The sequence below is a fragment of the Rhineura floridana genome, chromosome 10 (genome assembly GCF_030035675.1).
Source record: "Rhineura floridana isolate rRhiFlo1 chromosome 10, rRhiFlo1.hap2, whole genome shotgun sequence".
NCBI classification, from domain to species: Eukaryota; Metazoa; Chordata; class Lepidosauria; order Squamata; family Rhineuridae; genus Rhineura; species Rhineura floridana.
The window spans coordinates 23058334-23081323 of record NC_084489.1 but is presented as its reverse complement, the minus strand read 5'-3'; the positions used below and the strand labels follow the sequence as shown (position 1 = coordinate 23081323).

The following is a 22990-nucleotide window of genomic DNA, read 5'->3' as shown; positions in this document are numbered from 1 at the left end:
TTATTTATCAGAGATCTTCTTTCCAGCCAAAACTGATGTGCTTACAAAGGATGTGCAGAGCATCTTTAGAGCACGCAGCATGACACCACATAAGCTCTCATTAGCTCTTCAAATTAGCAGGTACATCATACCATCGCTTTTTGTTCACAAACCCATGCTTAGCGTCTTCGCTCCCTCCCCTGTCAAACGGCCTTTCAGATCACAGCTGCAGTGAATTGTCTACAGCCTCCTTGAACTCAATGGAAACATAATTAATTTGAAAACAAAAAGAGAGTGGGCTGACTTACGAGTAACTCTGCACCTGTGTTCACAGAAATACTGTCAGTACAAAAGTTGGTCCTTAATCTGGTTAAGGTTCCCTCCAAATTACGGCGACTATTTTCTTTTGTGGATATTGTCACAAAGCTCACAATAATTGTGTGTGTTTGTGTATGTGAGTGTGCGAACGTGTATGTGTACATTTTAAAAAGATGTTGAAATTGTGTTAATAATCATACACATGAAGAGATGGATTGACCCATAAAGGAAGCCACAGATCTGAACTGGGTGGTTTATAACAGATGCTATTGAAAGTTGCTGATTCATAGGGTTGCCATAAGTCGTAATCGACTTGAAGGCACATAACAACAATAACCATACATATGGCCCCAAATCAGCCAAAGTTAGTCATGACTAAGTTCCTTTTGGCAAAGGAATTTTGCAGAGCAATCCTACGCATATAAGCTCAGAAGTAAATCCCATTGAGTTGAATAAGATTTACTCCCAGGTAAGTGACCAACTTGATCCATTGGTTTCACTGGGACTTGCAGCTCAATCCTAAACATGAGGACTCAGAAATAAATCCCGTTGATTTCAGTAGGACTTATTCCCAAGTAAACATACATAGGATTTCAGGTTTAGAATAGCTATGACAAAAGTTAGGTGGATTTGAACCACCATGAACTATGTACCTTTTGGTATTTTTCCATATGACTGTCTGACTCTTGCTGTCCTAGACTTACATTACATATTTCAGTGTGTCAGAGGAAATTCAGTGATCATATCCATTTCCAGCTAGTCTCAATGAGACTGTCTCATCAATGTAGTCGCTGGCAAGGAATAATCAGAGGTTCTTCCAAACAACTATTATGACGACTGGTGGAACTGGAATTCCATGGCTTTGATAATGCCTTAGAAAAGCACACCCACCCACCCACCCAAACTTTTCTCCATGATGGCTAAGCCTATTATACTAGGGTCATTATTTTCTGCATGACCATGGGAAAATATTGTGAAAATGTGATGAAGATGTCATTGCTGTTAGAAAAGTTTGAAATACTGTCTCATGGTTTCTGACACTTGAGGGCAGCTTGGCAATTGTGAAAAATAACATCTGCAGTCTGGTCTAAGAGGATGATTTTCAATGAAACTAGAATAGCAAAGCAAAATGCAAAGCATAAACATAGATGTACATGAACGAGTAATGATAAATGTGTAAAGACTAACATGACTGCCCAACCAAGATTGTTCTGGAATATGACTGCAGTAAATGTATCACTTGTCTATGTATTATCATAGGGGCCAAGTTTGCTGTACCCTTCTGCCTGGAAGAGTCTCTCACAGGTGAGGGCTCTGGGAACTACATGGGGCAGGAGTGTCCAATGGAAGGAGCAGTGCCAACCAGGTGTTTAGGGATGGGCTGTCTACTCCTCTTTCTCTTTCTTCAGCTCCTGCCCTCCGTCTTTCTACAGTGTGGACTTGACTAGTAGCCTTTTTGGAGGCTGACTAGGAATTTTGGGAGGAGCCCCATATTGGCAATGGGACTCTCTTTTTTTGCCTATTCCACATTGTGGGGCATTGTTATTAAGATTTGGTTTATTGGGCTTGATTGGCATTCAGTGCGGGCTGGAAAGTAAGGGAAAGCAAGGCGTCATTTCATAGCTACTCTGAGGCATGTGTGAGTTAAAGGCGCACTCTTGAGTCACCACCCACAACCTGATGCTTGGGTTACTCTGGGGTGCCCTTGGGCTTGGCATGCACTCCTTGGTGAACACTGGGGCCAAGGTGCACGTGTCGGGTAGATACCCAGCATTCCCTTAGCAGGGAGAGAGAAGTTTCTCCCAATCCTTGGCTGGGGAGCCAACAGTGTGTTTGTTTACATGCCCAGGGGGTGGAGGGAAACGTACCTCAAAAGATAGACTGTCATCTAGTTCAGCCTGCCTGCGCTAATATAATTAGCTTATTATGGCAGATCTTCCAACTTTTGTATTTGAATAACTGCAACTTTTCCCCACAAAGGACTCGCTTCTCAAGTCTTCTTTCAGGGAGATATATAAGCAATTGTTCAGTTGTTTATAGGCAAAATTAATTTGGACATGCTATCAAAATCATGATTCATACACATGCTAGCATTTAAAACATGCCATACAAACAAGAAGATAAAACACAAATGAAAGGCTTTTTAAACACTGAGAATTCAGTCACTTTTTTAAAAAATATTTCATCTAACTATAAAAATGTACAAAATACAATATATTATATATTTTATTTATTTATTTATTATTTAATTTGTATCCCGCCCTTCCTCCCAGCAGGAGCCCAGGGCGGCAAACAAAGCGCTAAAAACACTTTAAAACATCATAAAAACAGATCTTAAAATACATTAAAACAAAACAATGTTAAAAACATTTTTTTAAAAAACAACTTTAAAAAAGGATTAAAAACATTATTAAAAAACATATTAAGCAATTCTAATAAAGACACAGACTGGGATAGGTCTCAACTTAAAAGAGGAAAGTCTTCAAAAGACGCCGAAAAGATAGCAGAGATGGCGCCTGCCTAATATTCAAAGGGAGGGAATTCCACAGGGTAGGTGCTGCCACACTAAAGGTCCATTTCCTATATCCTGCAGAATGAACCTCCTGATAAGATGGTATCTGCAGGAGGCCCTCACCCGCCGAGTGCAGTGATTGACTGGGTATATAAGGGGTAAGACGGTCTTTCAGGTATCCTGGTCCCGAGCTGTATAGGGCTTTGTACACCAAGACTAGAACCTTGAACTTGGCCCGGTAGCAAATGGGCAGCCAGTGCAATTCTTTCAGCAGCAGGGTGACATGTTGGTGATACCCTGCTCCAGTAAGCAGTCTCGCCGCCACATTTTGCACCAGCTGCAGCTTTTGGACCAACCTCAAGGGCAGCCCCACATACAGTATATTACAGTAATCCAGCCTGGAGGTTACCAGTGCGTGGACAACAGTGGTCAGGCTATCCCGGTCCAGAAACAGCCGCAGCTGTCTCACCAGCTGAAGCTGGTAAAAGGCACTCCTAGCCAATGAGGTCACCTGGGCCTCTAGCAACAAAGATGGATCCAGGAGCACCCCCAGACTACGGACCTGCTCTTTCAGAGGGAGTACGACCCCATCCAAAGCAGACAAACGACTAATTATCCGAACTCGGGAACCACCAACCCACAGCGCCTCCGTCTTGCTAGGATTCAGACTCAGTTTATTGGCCCTCATCCAGCCCACCACCGAGTCCAGGCAGCAGTCCAGGGCTTGCACGGCCTCTCCCAATTCAGATGTTACAGACAAATAGAGCTGGGTATAATCAGCATACTGCTGACACCTCACCCCAAAGCTCCTGATGACTGCTCCCCAGGGCTTCATATAGATGTTAAACAGCATGGGGGACAAGGTGGTACCCTGCAGCACACCACAGCACAGCTGCCAGGGGACCGAAAGACAGTCACCCAATGCTATTCTCTGACAGTGACCTTGGATATAGGATCGGAACCACTGTAAAACAGTGCCTCCAATACCCATCTCACCAAGTCGGCCCAGAAGGATACCATGGTCAATGCTATCAAAAGCCGCTGAGAGATCAAGTAAGAATAACAGGGTCGCACTCCCCCTGTCCTTCTCCCGATAAAGGTCATCCATCAGGGTGACCAAGGCTGATTCAGCCCCATAACCAGGCCTGAACCCAGACTGGGATGGGTCAAGATAATGTTTCATCCAAGAGTACTTGCAGTTGCTGCACCACAACCCTCTCAATCACCTTCCCTAAGAAGGGGGTGTTTGCAACCGGTCGGCAGTTGTCACATACCAATGGGTCCAGGGTGGGCTTTTTCAGGAGTGTCAGAGGAAGAAAAAAAAGGGGGGAAACCCCTAAGACGCCAAAAATCCCTGATTCTAAAAAAGAACTTATTAGAAAGGGGTTATCCATATAAAGTAGTAGTAGAAGAAAACTATGAGAAAGTTTCATGCCAAAACCATCTAGACCTTTTACAACCCACACGGAGAGCATCTTCTGAACAACTTCAGTGCTGCTTGACCTACGACCGCGTCACTAACAGGTTACAGAATAGCATCCATAAATACTGGCACATAGTGCAGCATACCCCTGGATGTATGGAAAAGCCGATGATCTCTTTTAAAAGAACTAAGAACCTTAAGGACATATTGGTAAGAAGTACTTTCAGAGAGAACCCGCTGCAGACCAGGACCATATCTGGCACAAATGCTCCTATAGGACACCACCCTTGTGGCCATTGTGCCTATTGTAGATATACACAAAAAAGGAAGGGATTTACTAATCCTATTAATCAGAAGGAATACATGTTAAAACATTTTTCCACATGTAACACTCCCAACGTTATATACATCATTCAATGCAGCTGTCCAAAGCTGTACGTAGGACAGACCAGCAGAGTTCTAAAAAAACGAATTGGTGAGCATATAAGCAACATCAAGAACAACAAGGTGGGAGCTCCTTTGAGTGAGCATTACACCAATTGCAGACATTCTCTGACAGATTTCAGTTTTTGGGTTGTAGAGAAGGTAAACGCACGAAGCACACAGATTTTACTAAGGAGAGAACTGGCTTGGATCTTAGAACTTGACACACTAACTCCAAGCGGTCTGAGTTGAAATTTCAACGGTGAGTTGCAATTACTTCTCCTCCTATTAGTCTTACACTTTAGAGACGTTCCCTTGCTTAAAGATGTAATCTAACTCTCAGCTTCAGAACCTGCAGGCAATTGAATGTAAGGATTTAATATCAGGCTTGTGGCCAGAAAAAGCACTCGGATACTTTCCTTTTACAAGGAACCTTTAGCTATACTCTTTGAAATTTCTTCAATAAAAGTTACTTTCCATCTTCGGTATGTGAGTACAATGATTGGTGTTTGTTCCTATGCTATGTGATAATGAATTGTATGTCCCAAACTAATAAGATTTTAATACTGATTACATGTTTGTATGTTTCAACTTTCAGCCCCTGACAAAGGCCAAAATATAAGGTGGCCGAAACGAGTTGGGCTTGTCTTTTTAATAAACTGCTTTGGAATTATTTTCATAAATACACTTTTTGGCATCTGGGGCTTTCCCCCCCTTTTTTTCTTCCTCTAACGAATCAGATGCCAACCACCCTCTCTGCACTTTTTCAGGAGTGGTGAGATCATCGCCTCTTTCAAGGCAGCTTGAAGCACTCCCTCCCTCAATGATGTGTTGACCACACCCTGGATCCACTCGGTCAGACCCCCTCGGCAAGCTTTAATAAGCCAGGAAGGGCAAGGGTCGAGAGGACATGTTGCTGGCCGCATCATCACAAGCACCTTGTCCACGTCATCAGGCTGCATCAACTGAAACCGTTCCCAAGAAGTTGCAGCAGACGTTGCACTGGACACCTCATTGGTGACTACAGTAGATGTGGATGGGGCATCAAGACTGCTATGGAGGCGAGCAACTTTACCCTCAAAGTGCCTTGCAAACAATTCACAGTGGGCCTCCGAAGGGTCTAAGACTCCATTTCCTGGAGTTGATGTAAACAGACCCCTGACAATATGGAAAAGCTCCACTGGACGGCTACTTGAGGATGCGATGGAGGCAGAGAAGTGGGCCTTCTTTGCTGCCCTCACCGCCACACAGTAGGCACGGTTATAATGTTTTACTTGTGCCCGATCAGCCTCACAGCACGTCTTTCGCCACTTGTGCTCTAGCCGTTGTCCAGCCTGTTTCATTGCCCTTAGCTCACTGGTGTACCAAAGTGCAAGCCGGGCTCCACAGTGCTGGAGAGGGCACTCGGGGGCAACTGTGTCGAGAGCCCGATGAGCCTCGCTGTTCCACAGCATGACAAGGGCTTCAACAGGGTCACCTGCTCTATCTACTGGGAACCCACGGCATTCAGGAATCCAGTGGATTCCATTAGTCTCCGGGAGTGGACCATCTTAATCTGTCCATTACCCCTGCAGGGAAGGATCGGAGCCATAAGTCTAAACTTCACCAGGAAGTGATCTGACCATGACAATGGGGTGACATCCACCACCCCCGTCTCCAGACCACCCCTTTCTCCATCTGGAGCAAAAACCAAGTCGAGGGTGTGCCCTGCCCTATGTGTTGGGCCAAAAATAACTTGAGTCAGCCCCATGGTCGTCATGGAGGCCATGAAGTCCCAAGCCAGAACACTAGAGGCAGCCTCAGCATGGACACTGAAATCACCCAGCACTATCATTCTGGGCTCCTCCAACGCCACAGCCGAGATGACCTCCACCAGCTCGGTCAGAGAAGCTGCCGGGCAGCAGGGTGGACGGTACACCAGCAGCAACCCTAGTTTTCTGTCTCCTCGGCCCAACACCAGGTGCAGACCCTCACAGCCAGCTCCAAGACAGAGCAGTTTCCTGATGACAGTGATGGAAGTTATGTAGACCACAGCAATTCCTCCTCCCTGTCCCTGCAGCCTGTGCTGGTATATATAATCTCCAGAACATTTATAACAACATTATACACATTAACGAAGCAAAGAAATAATGAATTAATACACAATATGATTAAGATGAGGATTTAGTGCTAATGAAAGTTTGAAACTTGAAAACCTTTTTGCTTTGTAGGTGTGCCTAATATTTATGGAGCTGGCAATTCTATGTGTGTTTACCTGGGAGTAAGACCCTTTGAAAACAATGGGACTTGCTTCTGAGTAGACATGTATAGGACTGTGCTGTCAGTCTCCTATGTGAGTACAGAAAAAACAGACAGTATGTGTGGAAAAAATGGTACCTGGTTGTCTAATTTGTCCCATGTGTGAAAATAAATAAATAAATAAATATTTAGCATTGTGAAAGGTTTCCATTTAAAAACCACTTACTGTAAACTGTATTTGGCAGCCGCCCATGATGTAATCTAAGAAAGAATGCATCTTGTGAATCTGGAAGTAACAGAGCCAGAAATTCAGATTAAAATGACACACTCTTAAATATTTCTTTAAGGTACTTCTTTGAAGAAGGCGTTTCTTTAGACTAGAGCAAAGCTGGGGAACCTTTTTGTCCCAGTGGGGAAGATCATCTGTCCCCACCTCTGTGGGTCAACTCTGACAGGTGGGTGGGACAATTCATCTTTCAGTATCTAGCATCATGATATCAGAAGCTAGAAAGGTCAAGTTCCCTTGAGCAGCGCTTCCCCAGCATCCAACAGCCAGCTGATTGTTGGGTGCTTCGGAACCTCAGCACAAAGGGCTGGCAAAACTGCTTTCTACAGGGACCAGTTGTGCGATCAAATTCCCCACAAGGAAATAGGTCATGAAGCTGATCCAGCAGGCTTGGAGTCACCACCCATCAGCACACAGCTGGTCTACTATTAGTTAGAGTGAGATGAGTGCTTCAGACAGCAGATGCTGAGGGTGTGAGTGGGGCAGCAGTCCCCACCATTCCCCATGATCCAGTAGTTAACAAGTTATGGGGCACACCTGAGGACTGCACAATGGCTTCGGGGGTTGCCTGCTTTTGTTGCTCAGTCCAAGAAGCAATAATTTGCATTTGGATACCTTAGCATTTTATAGGAGTAGTATATTTTATATTATGCTTTATATACTCTATTTTTATTTTATTTTATACATTCTTTCCTGCTACCATTTAAAACCCATTGTTACTTTGCACATAAGCATTAGGACCTTAGACTTACCATAATTTATAATTAAACTGTTCTTTGCACAGCAGGTCCTAAAGACTAATAGAAGACAATTTAGGCCTGATTCTGGATAACGAAAGCAGCAGTACATCATCAGCATACAACAATAAGCAATGTATGATGTACAAATTGAAAGGTCTTCTGTGCAAGACGATTCTGGCGGAACACTGGATGCTGGGAAAGTACTCCAACTGCACACGGCTATGATGGGGGATATGACCGTGGTGCGTGACTGTGGACAGGGTGAACAACCTGGCAACCCTCTCATGTACTTTCAAAGCATGGAGGGGTGCATGTGAATCCCTCATGTCTTGGTGGGTGGTGTGTAATCTCAGTGTAGACGCACACTATATAATCCAGTTCTCTTTCTGGTCAGCTTCTAGGCACATTTTGCTCCTTTGCCATGAATTAAAAAAGCCAGTGATACACAGATATTACTTGCAGTAAGCAACTATATGCATTTCATTACACTGAACGGATTTCTAAGGATCAGCAGCCATATTTCTCAATAGCAACTGTCATCCCAGTGAAAATGTTGATCCATCTTGACTCCACAACATCTGTTATGCTACCTTTGGGAGTCCCTTGCTATAATTAATTTCTATGACATGTTTCAATTTAAAAACAAACAAACATAGAAATGCTTACAAAATGTGGATCATTGGGCTCAATTCCCTTTCATCAATTTGGTTTTTAACTTAGTTAAAAAAATTGCTTCCAGTTTTAATTATTGAAAAACTGTTTTAATGACCGTACCTTGCACAGATTAAGAATGACAATGCCAGAGTTCTTGTAATTCTTCTTCTTTACTTTGTACTTGGGGTTTATGCACTCCCACTGTACCTGTGAAAACACAAACCAGAGCATGAAAGCCATTTCATGTAAGAAATTGAATAATTTACCCAAGTTGAATAATGTGTGCTCTGCAGATGAAAACAAAAATCACAGAAAATAGTCCAAAGACATATAAACATCAGCCAATCAGGAGAGACTTAGCCCCTATCCAGGACCTTGCACAAAGTCAAACATCAATTATGTAAAACTCTTGACAAGTGTCTTTACAAACCCTAATTTGGCATGCACCTTTGCAAGCTATTCAAACATTAAAATAACAATGAGGCCCTGCTGGTGCAGTTGGAAGGAACTAGTTCAGGGATGAGGAACTTGTGATCCTCTAGATGTCATTGGACTACAACTATCATTCAATTATGGCTGAGGCTGATGGGAGTTGGAGTCCAATAGCATCAGTGATCTAGTGTCTCATTCTGTCTCCAACAGTGACCAGCATTTAGGACGACTTATAAGCACGGCACTGTAAGTACGGTTCCATGGCAAGCGACCCTAATGAGAAAAGGAGTCCAAGATGGGTGGGAGTTTCTGAAAAAGAAAATTCTAAAAGCGCAATGGCAAGCAATTCCAACAAGGAAAACAGGGGGAAACCAGCAGAAGAAGCCAATGTGGCTTCACAAAAAGTTGAGAGATGACCTGAGAACAAAAAAGGACACATACAGGAAGTGGAAGAAGACCAGGCCATAAAGGAAGAGTACAGGCAGTTTCATGGAATTGCAGAGATGGCATCAGGAAGGCTAAATCTGAGAATGAGCTAAGGTTAGCGAGGGATGCTAAAAGCAACAAAAAAGCTTTCTTCAGCTACATTCACCATAAAAGACAGAGAAAAGAAATGGTGGCACAGCTACTCAATGAGGATGGCAAAATGACAACAGATGACAAAGAAAAGGCAGAAGTGCTCAATTCCTACTTTGGCTCAGTCTTCTCCCAGTAAAGGGTCTACGACCCTCCCAGGAAACATGAAGTAGAAGGGGCAGGATTGGAGCTTGAGATTGATAGACAAAAGGTCAAGGAATGCCTAATCACTTTGAACGAGTTCAAATTGGCAGGGTCCAATAAACTGCATCCTAAAGTATTGAAGGAACTGGCTGAAGAACTCTCAGAACCGCTGTCTATTGTCTTTGCGAAATCATGGGGGACGCGTGAAGTGCCGGATGACCGGAGGAGAGCTAATGTTGTCCCTATCTTCAAAAAGGGCAAAAAGGAGGAACTGGGGAAATACAGACCAGTTAGCCTAACATCAATCCCTGGAAAAACTCTGGAGCAGATGATAAAGCAGTCAATCTGTAAGCACCTTGAAAACAATGTCGTGATTACTAAGAGCCAACATGAATTTATGAAGAACAAATCCTGTCAAACTAATCTTATCTCGTTTTTTGATTGGGTAACCTCTCTTGTAGACTGTGGGAATGCTGTGGACATAATATATCTCGACCTCAGCAAAGCTTTTGACAAAGTGCCCCATGATATTCTGATTAGCAAATGTGGGCTGGATGAAACAACTATCAGGTGGATCCACAGTTGGCTCCAGAATTGTACTCAAAGAGCGCTTATCAATGGTTCCTTCTCAAACTGGGCAGAAGTAATGGGTGGGGTACCACAGGACTCAGTCCTGGGCCCAGTGCTCTTCAACATTTTTATTAACAACTTGGATGAGGAGGTACAGAGCATGCTTATCAAATTTGCAGATGATTCAAAATTGGGGGGCACAGCTAATACGGTGGAAGACAGAAGAATATTCAAAGTGACCTTGATAGGCTGGAGCATTGGACTGAAAACAACAGAATGAAATTCAACAGGGTTAAATGCAAAGTTCTACACTTAGGAAAAAGAAACCAAAAGCACAGTTATAAGATGTGGGATACTTGGTTCAGCAGTATGATATGTGAGAAGGATCTTGGAATTGTCGTTGATCACAAGCTGAATATGAGCCAACAGTGCAATTTGGCTGCAAAAAAAGGCAAATGCTATATTAGGCTGCATTAACAGAAGTATAGTTTCCAAATTGCATGAAGTATTAGTTCCCCTCTATTCAGCACTGGTTAGGTCTCATCTTGAGTACTGTGTCCAGTTCTAGTCTCCGCACTTCAAGAAGGATGCAGACAAACTGGAACAGGTTCAGAGGAGGGCAACAAGGATGATCTGGGGACTGGAAACAAAGCCCTATAAGGAGAGACTGAAAGAACTGGGCATGTTTAGCCTGGAGAAGAGAAGAATGAGGGGAGAGATGATAGCATTCTTCAAGTACATGAAAGGTTGTCACACAGAGGAGGGCTGGAATCTCTTCTCAGTCGTCCCAGAGTGGAGGACACGGAATAATGGGCTCAAGTTGCAGGAAGCCAGATTTCAACTGAACATCAGGAAAAGCTTTCTAACTGTTAGAGTCATACAAAAATGGAACCAATTACCTAGAGAGGCAGTGGGCTCTCTGTTACTGGAGGCATTCAAGAGGCAGCCATCTGTTGGGAATGCTTTGATTTGGATTCCTGCATTGAGCAGGGGGTTGTTGATGGCCTTATAGGCCCCTTCCAACTCTACTATTCTATGATTCTATGACAGAGACAGGCATGTACCATCCTGTAATGCTTGTCTCCAACATCTGGTAATCAGAGGTTTGCTGACCTGACTCCAGAGAAATATTTTTGCTGGAACATTGCAAAAAATAAAAATAAACAGTTCTGAAGCTTCTCAGTAACCTATTAGAATTCTTTGAGAGTGTCAACAAGCATATAGATAGAGGTGATCCAGTGGACATAGTGTACTTAGACTTTCAAAAAGCTTTGACAAGGTACCTCACCAAAGACTTCTGAGGAAGCTTAGCAGTCATGGAATAAGAGGAGAGGTACTCTTGTGGATAAGGAATTGGTTAGGAAGCAGAAAGCAGAGTGTAGGAATAAATGGACAGTTCTCCCAATGGAGGGCTGTAGAAAGTGGAGTCCCTCAAGGATCAGTATTGGGACCTGTACTTTTCAACTTGTTCATTAATGACCTAGAATTAGGAGTGAGCAGTGAAGTGGCCAAGTTTGCTGACGATACTAAATTGTTCAGGGTTGTTAAAACGAAAAGGGATTGCGAAGACCTCCAAAAAGACCTCTCCAAAGTGAGTGAATGGGCAGAAAAATGGCAAATGCAATTCAATAGAAACAAGTGTAAAATTATGCATATTGGAGCAAAAAATCTTAATTTCACATATACGCTCATGGGGTCTGAACTGGCGGTGACCGACCAGGAGAGAGACCTCGGGGTTGTAGTGGACAGCACGATGAAAATGTCGACCCAATGTGTGGCAGCTGTGAAAAAGGCAAATTCCATGCTAGCAATAATTAGGAAAGGTATTGAAAATAAAACAGCCGACATCATAATGATGTGGTGTGGCCACATTTGGAATACTGTGTACAGTTCTGGTCGCCTCATCTCAAAAAGGATATTATAGAGTTGGAAAAGGTTCAGAAGAGGGCAACCAGAATGATCAAGGGGATGGAGCGACTCCCTTACGAGGAAAGGTTGCAGCATTTGGGGCTTTTTAGTTTAGAAAAAAGGCGAGTCAGAGGAGACATGATAGAAGTGTATAAAATTATGCATGGCATTGAGAAAGTGGATAGAGAAAAGTTTTTCTCCCTCTCTCACAATACTAGAACTCGTGGACATTCAAAGAAGCTGAATGTTGGAAGATTCAAGACAGACAAAAGGAAGTACTTCTTTACTCAGCGCATAGTTAAACTATGGAATTTGCTCCCACAAGATGCAGTAATGGCCACCAGCTTGGATGGCTTAAAAGAAGATTAGGCAAATTCATGGAGGACAGGGCTATCAACGGCTACTAGCCATGATGGCTGTGCTCTGCCACCCTAGTCAGAGGCAGTATGTTTCTGAAAACCAGTTGCCGGAAGCCTCAGGAGGGGAGAGTGTTCTTGCACTCGGGTCCTGCTTGCGGGCTTCCCCCAGGCACCTGGTTGGCCACTGTGAGAACAGGATGCTGGACTAGATGGGCCACTGGCCTGATCCAGCAGGCCCTTCTTATGTTCTTATGTTCCTCCTTGGCCAAATGTAGTTACTGTTTTCCTGAATTGTTTCAACAAAAAGAATTGTCCCTGAAAATGGAAGACTTTTTCTAAAATAGATTGGGTATTAACAACTGTAATTAACTTTGGGGGAGGGAACTTTGAGAACCCTCCCCTGTTCTGTTTTCTTTAAGAACTGGTATAATATGTGCCTGGCCAGTAGTGCCCACTGCATTCTGCACCAGTTTCAGCTTCTGAACCATCTTCAAGGGTAGCCCCATGTAGAGCACATTACAATAGTCCATTCTTGAGAACTACATACAGGTGTACTTATAACCAGTGAGAAATGCATTTTTGGATAAACACACAAAAAATAGTTACGACTATTTAAGCTGTTATGCACTGCCTCAGTGAAAGTGCTTTAGGAGTCACTCCCCTAACTAGTCAAGCAAGAATATTTATTTTATCAATGTAGTCATTTAAGTCAACACAAATTTGCTTTTCAATCTTCCACCTATATGTATAGAATGTACATCTCATTGAAGATATCACACTTCAGTGTTTATAATCCATTAGTGGGTCTCATTTGCTTCTACAAATTATTAATCTATGTTATACTGTTTAATAGGTTTGAGAATATTCTTTGGAGGGTAAATAATCAACCCACTTACACTATGGTAAATCCATTAGTGCTGGAGTCACAAATTGCTCAAGGAGACAATTTACACTTAGTCAGCTTTACTCCCACTGAACTACAGGAATGAAACGTGTTTGATGCAACCACACTAACACACGCAATACACGTGTTTTGCATAGACCAAGAGTAGGGAATCTATGGCCTTCCAGATGTTGCTGGACTACATCTCCCATCATTCCTGACCATTGAACATGCTGGCTGGGATGATGGGAGCTGGAGTTCAAACCACCCCTGGCATAGACTGAAGGCAAAGGCAGATGCTTCATAAATCAACCCATTTGTCATCTATTTTACTTTGATATGTGACCCAATCTTGTTGTTCCATTGCCCACATGGAAATTCCACTATGCACACTGAGCTGCAGCTGGGACAATGTTGTCACATTTTTTTCAGTGTGAGGGAATGTTCCTCATGTGCAATTCCATTGAGATCATAGTTCATTCTCTGACTTGGAAGAACATGGTTCAGCCTTTTGCATATGAGCACTTTGTGCACATACGCCTTCCTCAATCTGGTGCCCTCCAGATGTTTTGGACCACAACTCCCATCTGCCATAGCCAGTATGACTATGTAGTGCAAAACATGTTGAGGGCACCAGGTTGAAGAAGGATGCTTTAGACCCTGACAGAGCTGTGCATTAAAGTAATTATGGAAAAATTAATGAAGGGGATTAATTTAGCCTTGCTTTCATATCACATGTTTAGGATCAGGAACTAGAGCATTCATGTACAAGGTGAAAAAATACAGAACACATCAAATCACTCCAAAATGCTTGGGAGTTGTATAAAAACACAATATTAGAAGCTCAGCTGGAGTGTATACAGTAGATCAGGAAAGGAACCACCAGGGCAAAGATGATGCAAGCATGGTAACAAGCAGAATCAAAGAAGCTATTAGAGGAAAGAAGGCTTCGTTCAACAAATGGAAGTCTTGTCCAAATGAGGAGAATAAAAAGGAACATAAACTCTGGCAAAAGAAATGCAAGAAGACAATAAGGGATTTTTAAAAAGAATTTGAGGAACACTTCGCTAAAAACATAAAAACCAACAACAAAAATTCTTTAAATACATTCAAAGCAGGAGACTATCTAGGGAGGCAGTTGGATGACAAGGGAGTCAAGGTGTGCTAAAGCAGGATAAGGACACTTAGCAGAGTAGCTAAATGAATTCTTTGCATCTGTCTTCACAGTGGAAGATACAGGGCAGATCCCTGTGTCTGAACTAACTTTTGCAGGAAGGGAGTCTGAGGAACTGAGGCAAATGGTGATGAGGGATGAAATTCTATGCTTAATACACAAAATAAAAACTGGCAAATCGCCAGATCTGGATGGCATCCACTCGAGAGTTGTCAAAGAACTCAAATGTGAGATTGCTGATCTTCTAACAAAAATATTTAATTGTCTCTTAGGTCTGCCTCCATACCCGAGGACTGGAAAGTTGCCAACGAGAGAGGAAGTTCTAGGCTTAATGGACAATATAAAAACTGACAAATCACCGGGCCCGGATGGCATCCACCCGAGAGTTCTCAAAGAACTCAAATGTGAAATTGCTGATCTGCTAACTAAAATATGTAACTTGTCCCTCGGATCCTCCTCTGTGCCTGAGGACTGGAAAGTGGCAAATGTAATGCCAATCTTCAAAAAGGGATCCAGAGGGGATCCCGGAAATTACAGGCCAGTTAGCTTAACTTCTGTCCCTGGGAAACTGGTAGAAAGTATTATTAAAGCCAGATTAACTAAGCACATAGAAGAACAAGCCTTGCTGAAGCAGAGCCAGCAAAGTCCTGTCTCAGTAACCTACTAGAATTCTTTGAGAGTGTCAACAAGCATATAGATAGAGGTGATCCAGTGGACATAGTGTACTTAGACTTTCAAAAAGCGTTTGACAAGGTACCTCACCAAAGACTTCTGAGGAAGCTTAGCAGTCATGGAATAAGAGGAGAGGTCATCTTGTGGATAAGGGATTGGTTAAGAAGCAGAAAGCAGAGAGTAGGAATAAATGGACAGTTCTCCCAATGGAGGGCTGTAGAAAGTGGAGTCCCTCAAGGATCGGTATTGGGACCTGTACTTTTCAACTTGTTCATTAATGACCTAGAATTAGGAGTGAGCAGTGAAGTGGCCAAGTTTGCTGACGACATTAAATTGTTCAGGGTTGTTAAAACAAAAAGGGATTGCGAAGAGCTTCAAAAAGACCTCTCCAAAGTGAGTGAATGGGCGGAAAAATGGCAAATGCAATTCAATAGAAACAAGTGTAAAATTATGCATATTGGAGCAAAAAATCTTAATTTCACATATATGCTCATGGGGTCTGAACTGGCGGTGACCGGCCAGGAGAGAGACCTCGGGGTTGTAGTGGACAGCACGATGAAAATGTTGACCCAGTGTGCGGCAGCTGTGAAAAAGGCAAATTCCATGCTAGCAATAATTAGGAAAGGTATTGAAAATAAAACAGCTGATATCATAATGCCATTGTATAAATCTATGGTGCGGCCACATTTGGAATACTGTGTACAGTTCTGGTCGCCTCATCTCAAAAAGGATATTATAGAGTTGGAAAAGGTTCAGAGGGGGGCAACCAGAATGATCAAGGGGATGGAGTGACTTCCTTACGAGGAAAGGTTGCAGCATTTGGGGCTTTTTAGTTTAGAGAAAAGGCGGGTCAGAGGAGACATGATAGAAGTTTATAAAATTATGCATGGCATTGAGAAAGTGGATAAAGAAAAGTTCTTCTCCTTCTCTCGTAATACAAGAACTCAGGGACATTCAAAGAAGCTGAATATTGGAAGATTCAGGACAGACAAAAGGAAGTACTTCTTTACTCAGCGCATAGTTAAACTATGGAATTTGCTCCCACAAGATGCAGTAGTGACCACCAGCTTGGATGGCTTTAAAAGAAGATTAGACAAATTCATGGAGGACAGGGCTATCAATGGCTACTAGCCGTGATGGCTGTTCTTTGCCACCCTAGTCAGAGGCAGCATGCTTCTGAAAACCAGTTGCCAGAAGCCTCAGGAGGGGAGAGTGTTCTTGCACTCGGGTCCTGCTTGCGGGCTTCCCCCAGGCACCTGGTTGGCCACTGTGAGAACAGGATGCTGGACTAGATGGGCCACTGGCCTGATCCAGCAGGCTCTTCTTATGTTCTTATGTTCTTATGTTAACAGCAATCTTTAAAAAGAAATCCAGGAGGGATCCTGGAAATGTCTATCCTGAAAAAACTGGTAGAAAGTATTCTTACAGATAAATTAGCCAAGCATATAGAAGAGTGAGCCTTGCTGAAACAGAGCTAGCACGGCTTTTACAAGGGTAAGCCCTGTCACACTAACCTATTAGAATTCTTTGAGAGTATCACTAAGCATATAGACAGAGGCGTCACTAGGGCGGTGCGGCAGGTGCGGGCCGCACCGGGTGACACCACAAGACGGGGGTGACACCCAGAGCCGCCCCCCCCAGGCACCACTGGGAAGCGGGGCAGGCAGGTGGAGAGCTGCCCTGCCCGTGTTAACACGTGGAAGGCGTCGGCGTCGGCTGTGGCGCACAAGGGAAGAGCAGGAAGCCCGCGTAGCCGTGGAAGGCGCGGGGCAGGCTGGGGAAGAGCAGGAAGCTAACAGGCGGAGAGCTGCCCTGCTCCCACCCTGCGCTAACATGTGGAAGGCATGGTGCGGCGGCTCGCTCACCTCGCTGTTGGCTCTCAGTCCCACGCGCTGCAGAGTCCTGCAACGCCCACCGAGCCTTCCTTTCCTTTCTTCCTCAACAGAGACTCGAGTAATTGTGGCTGGAAGCTGGCGGCGCTCTCGCAATTTGGGTCGCCGGAGGGATCATCAAAAGACTCGGAGAAGGAAGCCTGCGCGAGCTGCTGCTGCCAACGCCGCTGCGCCTGGGTAAGTTGAAGCACAGGCACTTCCGCGAGATGGAGAAGGGACGTTGCACTTGTTTGGCCCCCTGCTGGTGGCAAGGCCACATCCACCATTTACCCCATCCCACATGATTTTTTTTAAAAGCCATAGTAGACTCTACTATGTCCAATTTGGGGAGTGGGGCAGCTCTGGCTCAATGCTTCTTTGGTCTCTGGTTCATACACAGCATGCCTTTAAAGTGCATACCCCCCTGTCCTCGGGGGGAAAAAATCCCAGGGACTGCAATTCGTTAAGGGTGCTGGGAGCTGCAGGAACCCTCATCTCTCCCACGTCAGTTTCAATGCAGGATCCAAAGAAGAAACCACTATTACACACCTAGATGGGAGATTTGGCCTCTTGATAAGACTTCTGACACTTCAGGTTCCCAAACGAACCCGGCCATCCATGCAAAGGTGGGAGAGGAGTTCTGATCGACTTCTCCCCTCCTCCCAAATTCCCTCACTAGGAGGTTCACGGAGATTCCTGCAACGGGGACTGTGGAGTCTGGGTGCCCCCTTTGCATTGGGCTGCATGAAGAAGCCCTCAGATGCTGAAAGGGACCTTCGGGAAATTTTCCTTCCGTGCTCCACAACACTACTTTTAACTCTTTGCTCTCTCCATCTTTTGCCCAAGGAAAACAGCACTCTACTTCAGGTTTCCATTTGCATGCTGTGGTCTACTTAACAATTAAGTGGCATATAAATGTTCTAAATCAATCAATAAATTGATTAATCAGGGGCACTTTTTCAGTCAATCAAAATGTTTTTAACAAATTTAATCCAGAGATTCTCAAACTATGGTCTGTAACCTCCTGGGAGAAACTGTGCTGACCATTGCCCTATGCGGTGATCTGTGTCACTGCAGCTTCTCAAGGAAGAACCTTACAGCCCAGCTCCACCTAGGCTGGCCATTGGCTCCTCTGGGCAGGATGCAGTATAATGGACCTTTAGTGTTGTGGCACCTCCCCTTTGGAATTCCCTCTCCTTACCTTAAATATTAGACAGGCGCCATCTGTTATCTTTTCAGCCCCTACTGAAGACCCTCCTCTTTCAACAAGCCTTTCAATTATTTCTGACAATTTGTGTGTCTGTGGCTTCATGTGAGAGGAGCTTTTCAAAGCTGAAACTTATAAAGAACTATTTGCGATCTACCATGGGACAGTCAAGGCTTTCCGATCTTGCGATATTATCCATTGAAAGTGAGTTGGCGAAAGGCATTGATTTCGATGAAGTGATTCACAAGTTCGCAGCTTTGAAGGCCAGGAAAGGGAAGTTCTGATTTAGTCGAGATGTTCACTAAGTGCTGAAATATTTGTGTATTTGTTCCTGTTTATTTTTTTGGTATTATTTCATTTATGAGTATATTTCCATATGCATTTGTCTACAACTTCTACATTATTTGGGCCGTTATTGATTATGCAAACATAATCCATTAATGTATCTCATGTAACAGTAAAGTTTAATGTTAAAATGAACATAATTTTGATGTAGTTCTTAAATGTTTTTACTTCGAATTCTATTGTTTTCTTACCGAATTTTCACTTTAACCACATGAGACTATGTATAAATGTAAATACATTTAGGCTGTGCGTATGATATTGTAATTTAAAGGTGTAATTTTAATTTTGCTAGTTGTTTATGTCACTACTATTCAGTGATATACGGGAATTACGATTTACGAGTAACATTAGTACAAAAAACATTAGTAAGGATTCTGTATGGTCTGGTACGGGAGGAGGTCCATGGGGTGACACCATGAGTTACCGCACCGGGTGACACCAACCCTAGTGACGCCACTGCATATAGAGGTGATCCAATGGACACAGTGCACTTGGCCTTTCAAAAAGCTTTCAACAAGATACCTCATCAGACTCCTGAGAAAGCTTAGCAGTCATGGAATAAGAGAAGAGGTCCTCCTGTGGATCAGGAACTGGCTATGAAACACAAAGCAGAGAGTAGGAATAAATGGGCAGTTCTTCCAACGGAGGAATGTAGAAAGTCGAGTACCCCAAGGATCGATATTGGGACATGTGCTTTTTAACTTATTCAGAAATGATCTAGAGTTAGGGGTGAGCGGAGAGATGGCCAAGTTTGCTGATGATGCTAAATTGTTCAGGACTGTTAAAACAAAAAAGGATTGCGAAGAGCTCCAAAAGGAACTCTCCAAACTGAGTGAAAAAACTTAATTTTACATATACACTCATGGAGTCTGAACTCGCAGTGACTGACCAGGAACAAAAGGTCATCGTGAATAGTTCAGTGAAGATGTTGACCCAGTATGCAGCAGCTTTGAAAAAAGGCAAATTCCATGCTGGAGATCATTAGGAAAGGTACTGAAAATGAAACTACTGATATCATAACGCTGTTATATAAATCTATGGTGCGGCCATATTTGTAATACTGTCTACAGTTCGAGTCACCTCATATTAAAAAGGATAATGTTGAGCTGGAAAAGTTTCAGAAAATGGCAACTAAAATTACCAGGGGGATGGAGCAACTCTCCTATGAGGAAAGGTTGCAGCATTTGGGGCTTTGTAGTTTAGAGAAAAGGCGAGTAAGAGGTTGCATGATAGAAGTGTATAAAATCATGCACGGCATGGAGAAAATGGATAGAGAAAAGTTTTTCTCCTTTTTTCATAACACTAAACATCCAACAATGCTGAATGTTGGAAGATTCAGAACAAGCCAAAGAAAGTACTTCTTCTTACAGTGCATAGTTAAACTATGGAATTCACTTCCACAAGAGGCAATGATAGCCATCAACTTGGATGGCTTTAAAAGAGGATTAGATACATTCATGGAAAATAAGGCTATCGATGGCTACTAGTGATGATGGTTATGCTCTGCCTCCATAGTTGGAGACAGTATGCTTCTGAATATCAGTTGCTGGAAACCACTGAAGGGGAGAGAACTCTTTGCACTCAGGACCTGCTTGTGGACTTCCCCCAAGCATCTGGTTGGCCACTGTGAGAACAGGATGCTGGACTAGATGAGCCATTGTCCAGATTCAGCAGGCTCTTCTCACATTCTTGTGTTCTTAAATGCTAATGCCTATTTTCATGTTAGATATAGATGTATTTATTTTGGTCATTGACCAGCTCATGTACAATACAATACTTAAAGTCCAAACAATATAAAATACAGTGCAATATAGTGCAATATAAAATACAATATAGTAAAATATAGAAGCACTCAAACCCTGGTGTAAAAGCCTTGGTAAAACATTAAAGATTATTTTATCATTAAGCTATGACAGACAATGGCAGCTGCACAGAAGCTAGCCACTTTAGCATTAACCTGGGAATTCTGATCTGACAGAAGATAGGCTAGGTAAAATTCATCACATCTGCCAGACATTTTCTGTAACTTATTTATTTATGTATTAGTTGCATTTCTTCACAGTAGTGAACCCAAAGCAACTTACAATCAATACAAAGATTAAAACCAATATAAAAACGAAAACAAAGAAAAGGTTTAAAAACACAGTACATAAATTTAAAAGGCAGTGAGGCAGCCCACCATTGGGGTAATAAAATAAGTCAGCTATCACAATAAAAGGAGTAATATAATAGCACATATCTAACTGTTTCCACTTCTCTTCTCACAAGGACATACTCGCTCCTGGTAAGTAATCCTCCTGAATCTTTCTTCCAAAAGCTTGGTTGACAGAACATTAAGTCTGGCTAATGTGAACTCTTTTCTTAATTTTGGAATAGTCAAGTTTGCGAGATAATTTGCGGGTGCAAATGCCCTCCCATTATCCCTAAAGTCAGGCCATGTTGCAGCTATACTTAAGCAATTTTGCAGTTCTATATTTCCTGTTGGATAGTAGCTTTAGCGTTGGTATATCCAAGAACTAAAAGAGCACTAGGAGTGTAACCAAGATTCCTTAGCTTCTTGTACAGTGCCCTTTTCCATTTTGTCTGAACGACATTGATCAGTGTCAGTGGAGCCAGTTCCACAGGGAATAAAATCATCTTCAGCGAAAAATTTATCATACACACTCACACACAGAATGCACAGAATATTGCCCCCCCCAACCACAAGATTATGCTGGGCACACAATTTGGGACTCCAAATATGGCTCTCAGAAATTTAGTTTGTATGACTTCAGAAGGGTCATAATAATGCCTATTTTCATGTTAAAAGTAATGAATTGCATGAATTGTCAGTTAAGTACTTTAAGGATTTTTGTGTGTGTGCTGGAGGCTGCAACCCTGTACCCAGTTTCCTGGGAATAAACCCCACTGAATTCAACAGGACTTACTTTTGAGTAGGTGTATTTAAATACTGTGTTGTTCCTGCCTAATTTGAGAAAGCAATATTCTAATTCAGTGATGCTTGACAAATGCATCCCCATTATTATCATAATGCTTGCAAACATTAAAATTCTTCTTTTAGGGAACCCAGTAGAATATTATTTAGAGTAGACAACTACAATTATAACAGTACTATTTGATATGGATTTAATCCAGTACACAGTGAAGGGTAGATAAGGTAGATTTCTCTTATTTTAAACATATGCTTAAAAAAATAGAGAATTTTTTTAAAGGTTTTTTTAAAGAAAGGTCTTTATTTTAGAGCCTGAGAAGATACACCACACACCTCCAATTTCAACTGTAGGGTTCCAGAAGCAAACTCTATATGCATTTCATTGACTTGAATGGAATCTGAACAGTATCTTGGGTTTGTTCTCAAGGTTTGCAACGTAATAGGTCTTCTGCTTTATTTATTTATTCAGGGCACAGGGGTGGGGAATCTGGGGCCCTCCAGATATTGCTGAACTCCAGCTTGCATCAGCCTGGCCAGCATGGCCAATGGTCAATGATGATGGAAGTTGTAACAACGTCTGTAGGGCCACAGATTCCTCACCCCTGATTTAGGTGGCAAATTACCCTACTTTTCTCAAGAAAGATTCCCCATAGGACACGCATGATAAAGTGCTCCATACAAAGAAAGAAAGAAAGAAAGAAAGAAAGAAAGAAAGAAAGAAAGAAAGAAAGAAAGAAAGAAAGAAAGAAAGAAAGAAAAAGAAGTTCCCTGCATATAAAAAACTATATGTCAGGGATAAAGCTATGTTAGGACCTTTCTGTTTGAAATACTATTTTTCTATGTGCAAGGAGTTTTTAACATTTTGGTACAGTAACGCATTCACTTGTGTGTCCACACGTCCAACCTGAACACGGTACAATTCAGAACAGGTTTACTACTTCATCTGCAGGTTGTTAGAACTAGGACATAAGTATTTCTGTCGGATATGAATATGGTGAAACTTTTCATATTTTTTCTGCTGGTGCTCTTCGTATTTTTCTTTCAGTGATTCTGCTGTGAGTCACATTTGCTGCTGTTTCACTGCTTACTATCCACCAAAACATTAAAACATGCTCTCCAAGCAGAACTTTCAAACCTGTTGTCTTTGAGTCTGGCAAATGGATCTGATAACTAGACATATTTAACAAGAGGAATATGTCAAACTCTGTGTAGCCCAGACAGTTGACTGTGTCCCAGTTTGCCCAGGAGCTTAATTATTTGTCTTGTGAATTTATTTATTTTCCAGTTGAGCTAACAGAGAGACACAGGGCTACATGTTCCTGGGAATTTCCCCAACATTTCCTC

The 22990-nt window shown here is 42.7% G+C and overlaps 1 protein-coding gene across 3 annotated transcripts in view; it reads right to left on the bottom strand.

Annotated features, from left to right (window-relative positions):
• CPNE4 (copine 4) overlaps window positions 1-22990 on the bottom strand; it is a 294798-nt gene that overhangs the window by 38232 nt on the left and 233576 nt on the right. For all 3 annotated transcript variants that reach the window (XM_061586421.1, XM_061586423.1, XM_061586422.1), the window contains exons 9-10: window positions 8694-8780; window positions 7120-7179 (exon numbers count right to left, since the gene is read on the bottom strand). In XM_061586421.1, coding sequence (XP_061442405.1) covers window positions 7120-7179; window positions 8694-8780 — 147 coding nt within the window. The remainder of the gene's footprint in view (window positions 1-7119; window positions 7180-8693; window positions 8781-22990) is intronic.